Source organism: Haemaphysalis longicornis, unplaced genomic scaffold (genome assembly GCF_048455015.1).
Source record: "Haemaphysalis longicornis isolate Haplotype H1 unplaced genomic scaffold, Haemaphysalis longicornis Haplotype H1 scaffold_12, whole genome shotgun sequence".
Lineage (NCBI taxonomy): Eukaryota > Metazoa > Arthropoda > Arachnida > Ixodida > Ixodidae > Haemaphysalis > Haemaphysalis longicornis.
In genome coordinates, this window is record NW_027526225.1 from 98702572 (window position 1) to 98716105 (window position 13534).

Here is a 13534-nt window from a genome sequence, read left to right on the forward strand (position 1 = left end):
TGTGTTTTCGTGACGTCTGCAATGACATCGCAAGAACCGCTCTGCAGCCGATTGCAGAGCCTCGTTTACCGTTAGTCAACCTAGATGGCGCCACCATGCCGCGAAGGGCCGTTTTCTGCCTACGCTTTGTTTTTGTTTTTTGTTCAGGGAGAAAATAATCGTTTCGTGAAGCATGGTGTTTGCTAGGCAGGTATGGTCACGTAAGACACCGTGGCTTACGCCAATCGGCCAGTGTCGTCTGAGACAATCCCAAATCGTCGCAGTGCTGTGCAGCTAAAACAAGCATGAGGCACGCAGTACCAACCGCAGTACTCGTCAGTACGTCTATCTTTACTTGCACTTCCGTAACTTCCACTGTTTACCCCACCATTCTTACTGCTTTAAAAAGAATGTGCCCTTAGTTTAAGCGCAAATAGCTCGTTTGGCAACCGTGTAAGCCCTGTCTAGTTCGCGTTTGCTCCTGTTGGCCTCAGTTAATCGGAGAGCTGTCGCATATGACATCATAGGCTCTGTTGCGGGAAATGAGCTAGTGGGTCGCAGGGCCATTTCCTTTTTTCCTAATTATATAGCTTATTTGAGCGAAGTTTATGTTAAAAGTGGTGTCAGTATGATTCTAACGAGGAAATCTTTCGAATGAATTAAACTTGTGTTTTGTCTGCAAGGCCCCTTTAAAAACAGCAGCGCACAAACAAGACAGAGGACGGGAACACAACACGCAACAAGCGCTCCGGAGTGTATCAGCTACACTGAAAGCTATTTACACCCGTAAGGGTGTAAATAGCTGTCTATAACTGGTACCATTACACCCTAGCAGAAAAAACAAAGGAGAACACACATTGGGGTTTTTTTGCCGTTGATAAGCACCCTTACACTCTATCAAACACACAAGAATACACCCTTCTAAAGGGTTTTTCATCGATAACTACACTGTTTCAAGGGCTGTTTTTTGTTCTTTGATAAAGAGTAAGGGTGTTAGTTGCAGATAAAAAAAAGGTGTAAGCCAATTTAAAGTGCCGCCGCCTATTGCCTTGCTTAGCCGAGAAGTTGCAAATGCTTAGATGCGCCGTAAGCGTGATATCGGTGCCTGTTCAAGGAATGTGTTTTAAAGGCTTGCCCCGAGGTGCTGTCAGTGATGGGGTCATCTTATGCTTTCTGCTTTTCGCGTTTGAAAGATTGTTACATTCGTTTCCTGTATGTGCGGTCGAGTGTGACGAAAATTGGGACGCACATAGGGCGTGTACATTGAACCGCTCATCTATTTATACTGTGGATATGTTTAAAAAAAAACCAGTTTCGAGACAGCGCTTGTTGTGTCTTCTTTTGTTCCCATTCTCTCTCTGTATTGTGCGCTGTTGTTCTTATGACGGATAGTATACAACTAGCCCAACTTCCAACCCTTGTGTGTCCTTTGAAATATTGGGGGCCATGCTGAGCGAGTCTGTGCAGATCTATGGCAAAACAACTTTGGGACGGCGAAACACGTTACGCCACCTTCTGCCGTATACGTCTGTACGAAAAAAATGCTACCTCTAAAGTGGAATGCGTCAGAAAATGAGAGTAGCTTGCCTCTTTTACACTGTGCCTTTAATATGAATAGGAAAAAAAGCAAGATCGCTTCCAGTTGGCATTGCCCCCATCATCACACTTAGCCACATAACGTCTTCACTTCTAACTAACCTTTCAGTTGGGTTAGTTGGTTCATCATAAAACAGTGAAACAGCGCGTAAACGAAGACAGCAAGAGAAGACATAGGCAGAAGCGCTGCTAACAAAGACAGCGTTCCTGTCTTTGTCTAATTCGTTTAAGCGCTGTTTCACTGTCTTCCCTTCCTTTCTTAGCACCGGTACAAAAAAGCCCCCCTGCCTCCCTTCGCAACGATTTGCTATCTGGCTCTTGCCGTGTCGGCTTCACGCAACTCGGACCTGCACCTCGAAATGTTTCTGACTCCTGATGTAAATGAAACAGCATTGAGCAGCTGGTTGGCCCACATTTATCTCATGCTGGAGCGTGTAAGGATCAAGTCCGGCTTGTACGGATTCGTTGGCGCACAAATTATTAACGGAGTTCTAAATAACGTCGAAGTTGCAGCCTCCGGCGCAAGGCAACTGCCACTATGGCTTCCACAGCCACTATGGCTATGGAAGCCATGTTTCTGCGTCCGTCACGAGAAGGAAGGATGGGTTAGCGGCACCGCCGAACTACGGCACTATGGAGACGCCGGCGGTGCGATAATGGGCTTTTAGTGCACTTTAAGTAACGCAAGGTTAGATGTTCTTCTCCGTGGCAAAGCTGATGTGTTCAAGCGAAAACTAGAAAAGAATCTGGGAGTCACCGCTCCGATCGGCTTAAACAGCCAGGCTGCCTCGTTTCGTCAGCCTGGCGGACGAAACGACACGAACGCCACGAGTAAACACAACAGCAGGCCTACCGAGGCATATTTATGTATACTACAATATGCTTGCCGGAAAAAGTCACCCTTGCCGTTGTTCTTGGTCAAAAATTCTTCTTCTGGAGAATGGCGATCCAACCCAGCCTGGCCTCTGTGTCGCGCTCACTGTGCGGAAAGCGGTGCATTGCGATAGGCCGCCCATACGGACAGTGTTTGTGAAGTTGCGGCCAGTGAAACTCGCATGGCGATTCGTTCTACTCCTTGAGGTCCGGATCGCAGCTGGTACACCCGACTACGGCGCAAGTTTCCACCATGGCCTCCAAATTTTCTGACTGCCCACTTCGCTGAGCCCACTCGCAGCCCACGGCGAAAACATAAACCGGCCCGTGGTAAAGGCCAGTCATGGCGTGTGCGGCGCTATATATGTATACGTTTACTTTCGGGGAGGGATTCGCTTTTTCCGCGCTTCATGCATCATTGTACCCATCCTGGCCCTCTATACTTCTCCCCTAATTCTCTATTTTATAGACGTCTCGTCTCTGCAGTTGTTTCTATTACACTTTTATGCACCTTGACATTGTGAAAGTTTTACATCAGTGCGCTTATAAGCTACGATGTTCATCTATTGACCTTTGATATTTCCCAAAATACCGCGTTTCTGGCGCAAAATCCCTCACATTTTTTGTTATTACGAACGTGTCACCTTCACGTCGCCTTATACAACCATCGTTACCATTTCTGTAGATAAGGAATTCCGAGGTCCCGTACATAGTGCCGCAGGAGGCGCACGCGATAGCTCATGATAGTATACTATCATGAGCTATGGTGCCTCTCCTACGAAATGCTATAGCATTTCGTAGGAGAGGCACCATTCCTTTCGCGTTCGCTCTGGGCACCCGTCATCAAGCCACGATTCTCCTGGGTACCCTCAGACCGAACAAGGCTCGCGGCTCCGTGGAATCGAAGCGCAATACAGTTGATGAGCGTCGAGTACTCAGACTGCGAACGCACACGGCACGGAAGCCATCCGTCGCTGCGTTGGCCGGGATACAAGCAACCGAGAGTTCGGCGCCGCAGAAGCACGCGCTACAATAACCTTTCCCCTTCCGCCAGTGGCGTAGCCAGAAATATTTTCCTGGGGGCGTTATACCATGACAATGAAGGAAATTTTTGAAAGATTGACTGCGCCCAAACAATATCTTATTTTCGTTTTCTGATCTTATTCTCGTTTTTACATTCAAATATATAGATGAAGTGTGTAAAAAGCATGAGAGGAAAAAGGCTGAAATAAGGGTGGTGAGATGCGCCACATAAAATTTCGGGGGAGGGGGGGGGGGGGGTGTTGTGACACCGAAACACCACCCCTCCCCTCCTGGCAACGCCCGAGCCTGCTGCCTCCTCCTTAGCTTTTCGCAACCTGCGAGAGTATAGGCGAGTCAGTATTGACAGTTCGTGGATCCCTCGATTGGGGATTGGGCCACTTGTTTGTTCAACTGTCCTTGCCATGCGTCCAAGTATGCAGCGCACGCTAAATTCGAACACAATACTGAACCAACTAGCCCCTCCACAAGCCTCTGTGAGTCTACAGCTGAGGGATTTATACGCCTCCGGAGTTTTGATTCGGGAACTACGTCACCACCGGGAACTGATACCCGTGCCACACGCACATGAAAAAATGACATTAAGTGCTTAATGCCTTAAGCTGCACGAAAAAATCGAATGCCATTTGCTTTAATGTCATTTTTGGTGTAAAGAGTTCAGCACAACTCATTCGCCTTCGCGAACGCCTTAAATATGGCTACTCTCGAACGTGATGGGCACGGAATGGAACGAAGAAAACTCTCAGCACCAGAGTATTGACACGGAAACGTAGCTGAACATTGAAATAAGACGATTTTTTGTGTCCTCTTGGTGGTGATTTTCTGTGGAAGAAGTTCACTAAAACAGCGGCAAAAGGCAGGACGTCCTGCTGCCTGTTGTATTGAATATTTTGGATTCTCCTACTGCTGGCAGGCGACGGCCGCTGCTGAAGCCAGTTTTAGAAACAGCTCGCACCATTTGTTTACAAAACGCTTGTTTTCTTTCATAATATCAGTTTTAACACTTCTCAAAAGTTTGTATGCGCTTTAAAGACTTCTAAAATGTGAGTGCATTTCTCGTTTTGGTCATTATCAGCATCATGCCTAACACATTTAATGCCTTGGCGTTTTGGCGTGTAGCACGAATAATGTCATTCAGTTTCTTAAGGCCTTTAAGCACTTAATGTCATTTTTCGTGCACGTGTGGCATGGGTATAAGTAACCGTAGCCTAAAGGAGTTTCGCCAGTGGCGCGCAATTACAATATACTATATGAAGAGTCGCCAAACCTTCCCTGTACATATCCTTGTGCTATTACGCTCGTTGTCGCTGTACTTCGACAACCGGGCAGCTTTTGCAAGAATATTAAAGCAAGGAATGTTGCCGTGATCAAATCTCGTATTGCAATGCAGGATTCGCTCGGCACATGTGAGTCAAGCGAGTGCCTTGGCATGTCGAACTTGTTGCGCGAGATTCTCGATGAGAGCCGCTCACCGTGCATGGACTTCTACGCACACGTCTGCTCCAGGTACCAGGGAACCCACAAGAACGTCTTCGCGGCGGTGAGCGCAATTTTATTAAGGACTTCCTTTCCAGCACCAAAACAGGTTGCCACCGCGTATGTCACCCAAACGTTTTGTAGACTAATGTGTTGGCTACAGGCCTAAACATATTGTTTTTGTATCTGAAATATCTGTTCTGCAATTTTTCTTAAGTACTGGTGCAGTGTGTCGTGAATATTGGCACAAACCATGCCTTCACTTCTGTTCTGTTTTGTTATGTTTTGTTGCCAGCGTCTGGCAGCACCCGGCTGCCTTACGTGTTTGTCGCGCAGACTACCTGATTTGATGAGGAGAGCATTCCGCCCTGTCGTCACCAGACTATAACACGACAGTTCCCTGGGGAACGCCCGCACAATATCTAATTGTTTTTGTCCGGATGAGACAAGTAATCTTTTTTTTCTTGGGGTGGGGGGGGGGTGATTACCTTGGATCAATTGTGGCATTTATTGCAAGTGGCGCACAGCACAGAGTGAAGAACGCGTTCAATCCGCACGTGCTCAGGTTACAAAAAAAGATTCAAGATGCTTCGCTCACCTGCCTACCTAGCAGTAGTATTCACCGTCGCCACATTCACTGTGGTTTGAAAACATTCACAAAAATTTACACCATCTTCCCGCGAGGGGAACCATGGGGTAGATGCGACGCATCGGGGGTTTCCGTTGCGTCGCATCTACCCCATTCACTGTGGTTTGAAAACATTTACAAAAAAAGTCAAGCATTTCCCAAGTAAGAGGGAAGATGGCAAAGTACGAATGCCCGAGTTTGCCCGAAGTTACCCGAAGTTACCCGATTTGATCCGGAGGGGCGCTATGTTAAAGTCTTTGGCATTCGCACGTTACGTACCTCTCACTTGGGAAATGCTTGGGAAAGCGCCCTCGAGCGTCGGAATGCGGAGCCGACGAGCGAGCGCCCTCACGCGGACGGAACGCGAAGCGAACCGGCACAGCGGCGCGCCGCCCGCAGCTAAGCCGAGCAGGAGACCGTTGCTACGCCGAGACCGTTGCTACGCACGCTCTCTCTCCTCCTCCGCGCCGTTGCTAGGGGAGAGGGGGAGCGCGGACGGCGGGAGAGACGCGCGCGAAGGCGCAGTACCGGCGAGGGGGAGATGTCACGCGAGGGGGAGAGGCACGCGCCGAGGATGAGTGCAAACCTAGCGGGGGTAGAGGCGCGCCAGCTGCAGAGCACGTGATGTCACGGCGCGAGGGGGAGGGGGGAGCAGACGGCAAAGGCGCCAGCGCGCGGTCACGTGGAGTGTGACGTCACGGCGCGAGGAGCGGTGCGGAGCCGGTGCGGGGCGCGCGCAGCCACGGCGCGGGAGGGCGGAGCGCGCGCAGTCACGTGGGGTGTGACGTCGCTGCGCCGTTGCTACAGACGCTCCCCTCCGCTCCTCGCGCCGTTGCTAGGGGAGAGGAGGAGGCGCACTGCGGACGGCGGAAGGTTCGGGGTCGCTTATAAAGTACATTCGTACTTAAAATTTACACCATCTTCTCGCGAGGGGAACCATGGGGTAGATGCGACGCATCGGGGGTTTCCGTTGCGTTTCCCTTATGTTAGCGTGTCCATTGTTGTTGTGTGTCCATATTTTACGCAGCATGTTCACCCCCGATGCGTCGCATCTACCCCATGGTTCCCCTCGCGGGAAGATGGTGTAAATTTTTGACGGTTGTGCCGACCATCGCGATAGCAGGCCTGTTAGTCTCCATTCAAATCATCGGTGGTCATCGGAGGATGTCATCGGCGGAGCGGCGGCGGAACGACTGAGCGGAGCGGCGCAGTTACCGCGTTTATATGCAGCGGAATGAGAGAGAGCAGCGCATAGCAGCGCATGCGCAAGTGTTAACCGCGCGCAAGCTGCGCGCTAACCCGCACCCACGCACAGCTGGCACGGCGATGGAGCGAGCGCCGGCGAGCCCTAACACGCAGATGGCGCTGCGGTGAGAGCGGCGCTAGCGCGCGGCTGGTGCGGCGAGGAGAATGAGGGAGGGATGTGGACTACACCGGACGACGCCGGAGGGACAAGGCGAGTGAAAGAGATGCGTCGCATTAAAAAAAGGATTCATCGCACCGCAGAGCCGCTGACGACATTTCGTGGTCAATCCATAGTGCAGCTGCTCAGAAAAACTGAAAACTGATTTTGTTTGTTGCCATTTTTTATACATACAGCCCAAATACAGAAGTGGCATAGTAATAACAGCATGCACGTTATAGCCTCGCAGACCTACTAGGAAGTGGACTGTGCTTGTGTGCTGTGCCTTCACTTACCAATCGATGTTGGTGATGTGGTGACAAACGTCGTCGTCATGAAAGCAGGTCTGCCCGTCCTAGCTGCGGTGTACGCTATGCCAGTGAGACGTTGTGCCCCCGGTAGCAGATGTCAATTAGATGGCAGTGAATGGAGCCTTCTATTGTGCAGGCTGAGGCTAAGACACACGACACCATCAAGTCCCTGCTGAGATCCCCGGTAGTGCCAGACTTTGGTCAGAGGTCGTTCCAGAAAGCGGCCCGCATGTTCCAGGCATGCCTTAACATCGACAGCACGAGTGAATATCAGGTTTGTGGGGGGATCGAGTCATTGGTTCAGCCGGGTGCTCTGTATTACCTGCGAGGTACATTTTCCCGATACTTTAGGCGAAATGCTTGCCTGCGTGCTAATTCAGTAATCAATCCTGGTACAACACGTTTATGTACAGAAGCCATTTAGTCGTACACTATACTGTAGTCAAGGAGATTCTGTGGTGAAGCTTCATGGCAACGTCGCATGCAGAGCTGCGGCAGCAAATGGCATCAATCAGAGATAGAGAAAAAATTTAGTAGTGATGGTGATGTTAGCCGCCGTATGAGAACTTTCATTAGGGTTTCAAAACTTCGGCAGGCATCCTTACAAAGTGAAATCACTGCTCCATGATGGAGCACTTGTCCTGTCCTCAAATGCTCTGGGGACAAGCGATAACTACCTCAACTTATGGCTTTTTACGCTTTATATCTATGAAAAGAATGACAACCCCGTGAGGTGGAACACAAAATTTCACGTGACATTTAACTACCTTCATAGTAAAAAAGCGAGGGATCGAACCAGCGGACTTTGCTGATGAGCCTGTCTTCGCAGATGGCGGATCTTCGTGCCTGGCTGGCCTCCGAGAGGCTGGACTTCTTCGACCTGAAGGAGGACTCCTCGTACGACCCTGTGGAGGCGCTCGTGCAGTTCTCCGTCGTGTACGGACTGCCCGCCCTACTCACCTTTGACGTCGACAGAACCGGCTTTGTCAACAAGACGCGAATAATCAAGGTAACACGAGGTAGCATATTCGTTTGACACAAAAGTCGCGCTTACATTAACGGTGGGTAGTTGACATGCAGTGATGCTATCTGCAATGTCATCCGCCTATCATGTCACATCAGTCAAGATCAAGTCATCCGTTTTTTACGTTTGTGACAGTCCCAAATGAAGTAAAGAAAAGTGGGCATCCCTTGATATGTGCACAGATAAACCCGTAAGCTTCCATCATACTTCATAATCTTACGCTTTGCTTAGGGAGGGGAATTGAGCCGGATTTTTTTTTCGGAGAATATTTACTGCGGCTTCAGATTTGCCCCGGTAAAGAGAAATAAACCTTGCGTTCGCCGAAATGCTTGCAGAATTTCGGGAACAAGTTAAATAACAGACAGCGGAAACTGTTCATCCGCCCCTGCTAACCTACCCAAAACCCTTCTCAGCACGTCCAAGGGGCCCGTTGCGTTGCCTTCGGGATGCTTGTGGCGAAGCTTATGGCGATGCGTTTCGAGTCAACATTCCAATGGCTTGTACACTGATTCGCCGCTCTTATCTGCCAGGAGTCCGCTGCCAATTTTTTTCGTGGTCACGCCACGTTGTGACGTGTTAACCTTATTGAAAATTCATCACGCAGTGTAAAGGTAGATCCCGCGAGCCTAATTTGGCATCGGGGGGCGAGTAGACTGCCAATATCTTCGACAAGTGCAGGGGCAGCGCTCAATGAAAGACTAGCCCAGCGCAAAACGTCTAAGGGGAAACAAAGTCTTGACACGTACGTGTAAAGGCAGCAACTCCGGAATCATGGATAACTGCGGGAGGCACCAGAAGGATTTGCGAAGGCCAGTTGTCGCTTTCTATAGGCATGCGCGATAACTTTTAAAGCCAACACACGCTTCCTCGGCCACTTCAAAACAACAAGAAAAAAACTACCAACTAGAGATCCTAGACAGGTGTCACTGCAAAAATCGTGGGGCGAAATTCCGCTGAAAAGCAACCGCGAAGTTCAAAGTTGAAATTGGGGCTTTACACACCGAAGCTACAACTGAGCAACTATAGGCGCGCCAAAATATTGTCACACGGTCGTTTTCTGTTGTACCAGGAAAACATCCACTGCATCTGAGGGTCGAACACGGGACCTCCTACCCAGTATCGCATCGCTTTATTCACTAAGCAAGCATGGAGGGTCCCGCAACAAGCCACACTATATAGGCGCGAATTGCTGAAATGGCCTGTGGCCGCGCTTTGTCGATTTTAAAGCCACAAAAAACCACACGCATGTGAGATATTTTCGTGCACGTTAAGGAACACCAGGCTACCCAAAACATTCCACCAAGGGGCGTCAAATGTGCATCCTGAGCGGAATTGGCTTTCTACCTCAGCTTGTTTTTCCCTGGTGAGAAAAGCTACGAATTCTGAACGAACCACAACCAATTATCAACAAGTGCGTGCGAATATCTATACCCTCTACTGGACTTCATTGTTTTGAAAAACTCCGATTTCTTTCTTAAAACAGCAAAGAAAGGGCTGCAATGGGAACTAAACAATGATTCTATTTTAATTTTACTTTCAATTTCGCTAACCATTGGTTCTGTTGTCTGAAGCTTCCCGTGCACACAATGCTTGCCGTGCACACAATGCTTGCCGTGCACACAATGCCGTGCACACAATGCACAATGCACACAATGCTTGCCTTGCACACAAAGCTTGCCGTGCACACAATTCTGCGAGAAACCTTGCTGCGGCGAGTAGGAATTAAGAGTGGGCACATTACACTGCGGTATTAGTTGCGCAATAGTAATTTCACTTTTTTATAGAGAAGCTGTTTTGCGTTTGGTTCTGGCCAAAATTTCGTGCGTCTGTGTGGTGCGCCGACAAATATTCCGCGCTAGCTCAGCTAGTGCAAAATGCTCTGTAGCTCCCAATCTAATATAGGTATTTAGGGAAAAAAATATACTTAAATCAGCCGCTAAGACGGCTCTACCGTTTCACTTTTCTAGTACGAATTAGGCGACAGTAAAGTTGTAAACGTTACAGAATTCCCGTCTGCAGTCAATACATGGCAGTGTATACAGGCTGTCCCAGCTATCATGCACCAAGATTTAAAAAAAAAGAGTAATGGCTTACTCGAAGAAACCCTAGTGCATAATGTTTGCAGTACTGTGGAGAAGCGGACCGTAATTTTTTTGTTAATGATAATTAATGAATTGCAATTATCTAACTCCGGAAGTACTATCCTAACAACTAAAGTGTCAATGAGGCACTTGTAGGTACCCACGAGGGCCATCTAACTGCGGTATTTTCAGCAACGAACTAATTGCGTACTCATTTATTCTGACTTATAAAGAAAACCCACGAAATACGAAAACAACGACGTGACGGTGCTCCTGCGCGCATCGTAAAGTAATGCCCTCAAACAGGCTGTTTGTGTTAGCCAGAATGAAATAAACAAAGGAAGAAAGAAGAAATGCGACCGAGTTTGTGCTTTGTCTGCCACACACTACCCGCCAAACATGCTGCTGTTGCTGCTCCTTCAATGCATGCCATTATCAAGGTGATGCGCTGTCTCTTCGGGCGGGTCACAGGCGAAGCAGTTGCTTTCAATCAACGTATTTGGGGGCGCTGCTTTACTATGCGCGCGGGAGCCCTGTCACGTGGTATTTTTCATATTTCGCGGGTTTTCTTTATCAGTCAGAGTGAATGAGTACGCAATTAGTTCGTCGCTGAAAATAGCGCAGTTAGAGGCCCCTCGTGGGTACCTACAAGTGCATCATTGAGACTTCATTGACTAGGACAGTCATTCTCTAATTATAAAATTATTTACAATTAATTAGTTAAGTCTCATTAACGAAAAAAATTACTCTCCGCTTCTGCACAGTACTGCAAATATTATGCATTAGGTTTTCTTCGAGTAACGCCGTTGCTCTTTTCTTTAAATCTCGGTGCATGATAGCTGGGAGACCGTGTATATATTGCTGCGAACCATGCATTGGATTTGTTTATGTTTTTGCTTTTACCGCCCCGCTGCGCCGGGCTGTGTTAGATATCTGTGTCCCGAGTGAAGCGCATGTTCATTTCTTTCTTTCTTTCTTTCTTTCTTTCTTTCTTTCTTTCTTTCTTTCTTTCTTTCTTTCTTTCTTTTTTTCTTATCTCGCACGGAATATCTCATTTGATAGGGAGAATGTTTTGTCCTAACACCGCTAGCCTAGAATAGTCTTCCTTTATCTTCAGTGCTCTCGATGTAATTCGACGGTTCGAGAAACACCCGCGCTCAAAGAGAAATACTCGCAGAACAGACGCCATGGTTTTCAATGACGCTACCACTGATGTAGTGTCTATCCAGCAAGGCGAATTACCTAGAGTGAAGGAATATAAATATTTGGGAGTGTGGATAAACGAAGGGGATAACTACTTAAGAACTCACGAGGAGCAACTTAAGGTTAAGGGAAAGCGAAACGCAGCTATAATGAAGTATAGAGCTCTGTGGGGGTATAACAGATATGAAGTAGTAAGAGGAATGTGGAAAGGAGTAATGGTTCCGGGTCTCACGTTTGCGAATGGTGTACTCTGCTTAAAATCAGACGTTCTATCAGGCCTGGAAGTAAACCAGAGAACGGTAGGACGTTTGGCCTTAGGCGCGCATGGAAAAACAAGTAACGAAGCAGTTCAGGGAGATATGGGCTGGGCGTCGTTTGAAGTTAGAGAAGCACAGAGTAAACTATGCTTTGAGATCCGGTTGAGGGCAATTGATCAACGAAGGTGGGTAGCTAAGGTATTTAGGTACCTATACTTGAAAAGCGTGGACACGCAGTGGTTAAGAAAGACCAGAAGGCTAACGATGAAATACTGAAAGAACAGTGGAGAATCCAAAACAGCCAAGGTAACCAAAAAAGAGGTAAGGCAGATTGAAACGAATAAATGGAGGGGAAAAAATGGAAGCTAAAACGTCGTTAGAGGTGTACAGGGCTGAGGAATTTACATCAGAAAGTAAAATTTCTACCATAATTCCCAGGGCAGTGCTTTGCTTTTCGGGCTAGAACAGGTTGCCTGCGAACTAAGAGTTTTGTGGGGAAGTCCCAAAATGACCGAGTATGCGTGGTCTGCGGAAAAGAAACAGAAACTATGCGGCACATAGTGTTAGAATGTGAGGGTATTCATCCAAATCTACTTGAAGGGAATATTGGGCTTCCAGAAGCCCTAGGATTTAAGGGTATCACAGAGGAAGTTAACTTCAAGGCTGTCGAGGGGACGAAAAGAAGATTAGAATGCTGGTGGACGAAAAGCAGAGAGGGGAATATTGAATAGGACAGTTACCACCTGTAACAGGAAAAAAAAAGTATTTCGGGCCTAATAAGCTTTAGTGCCTGCCCTAAGCAGCGCTAGTAATGAACCAAGAGTGTAAAACATGCTTGTATTAGTCCTTTTTGGTAAGATGACATGTCATCACCCCGCTTCAAAGGGGAAACCAATAGAAATCATCAGCATCATCATCATGGCATGCAAATCACCGACACTCGCCTGCGCACGTCACTTTGTTGACTGCTGCTTCCCCGCCTGTGTATTCTTTGAATTGTTAGGGGAGCACAAGTTCGCTCCAATAAACTTGTTTTTTCTTCAAGACAACTGCATCGTCTTTGGCTACGTGACAATATATATACGGAGGGATTATGGCTACAGAAAACGGGTGTAACTCTCGCTTTATCGGAACTATATCCCGAAACAAACTACATGAGAAGTAATTTAAAATTAATTCTAAGAAGGTTATGTGTATGTGTCTTTTTTTTATCAATAAACAAGTCTCCATACGTAACTGAATATGGTTATGTAGCTTCGGTAGTGTTCAATTTGCACAGTAGTGGAAGGGCTCTAAATATCATTGCTTGTTGGTTTTATTTTACAGCTGTGTTATAAAAGACAATTCCTAATTTTTTACACATCCGGAGACGGTTTTGCATCCGCAAAAAGCACAATAACCACTAACATTGCTTGCACCCCAGAGACATATGACGGTGCCCAGCTCCTGCAAGTTTGCACTGAACTGACGTCATTCGTTGCACGTGCGCAGTTCACGCTGTACGAGAAAGATATGACATGGTACGTCGGACGCCACCTGTCAAAGTCCGAGTGGACATCCAGTCAGCCGAACCCCTACCTGGCTTACTTGAGCGCTTATGGTCTCACCGGGGAAAAACTCCAAAACATGACCGCCAACCTCGAGAGCTACGCGGACCAAGGTG

At 47.9% G+C, this 13534-nt stretch overlaps 1 protein-coding gene across 1 annotated transcript in view; it reads left to right on the forward strand.

Annotated features, from left to right (window-relative positions):
- Positions 1-13534, forward strand: part of LOC144161743 (endothelin-converting enzyme homolog) — a 49798-nt gene that overhangs the window by 19868 nt on the left and 16396 nt on the right. Inside the window, exons 4-7 of the mRNA XM_077692350.1 lie at positions 4880-5029; positions 7443-7580; positions 8136-8315; positions 13363-13531. Of these exons, the coding sequence (XP_077548476.1) occupies positions 4880-5029; positions 7443-7580; positions 8136-8315; positions 13363-13531 (637 nt within the window). The remainder of the gene's footprint in view (positions 1-4879; positions 5030-7442; positions 7581-8135; positions 8316-13362; positions 13532-13534) is intronic.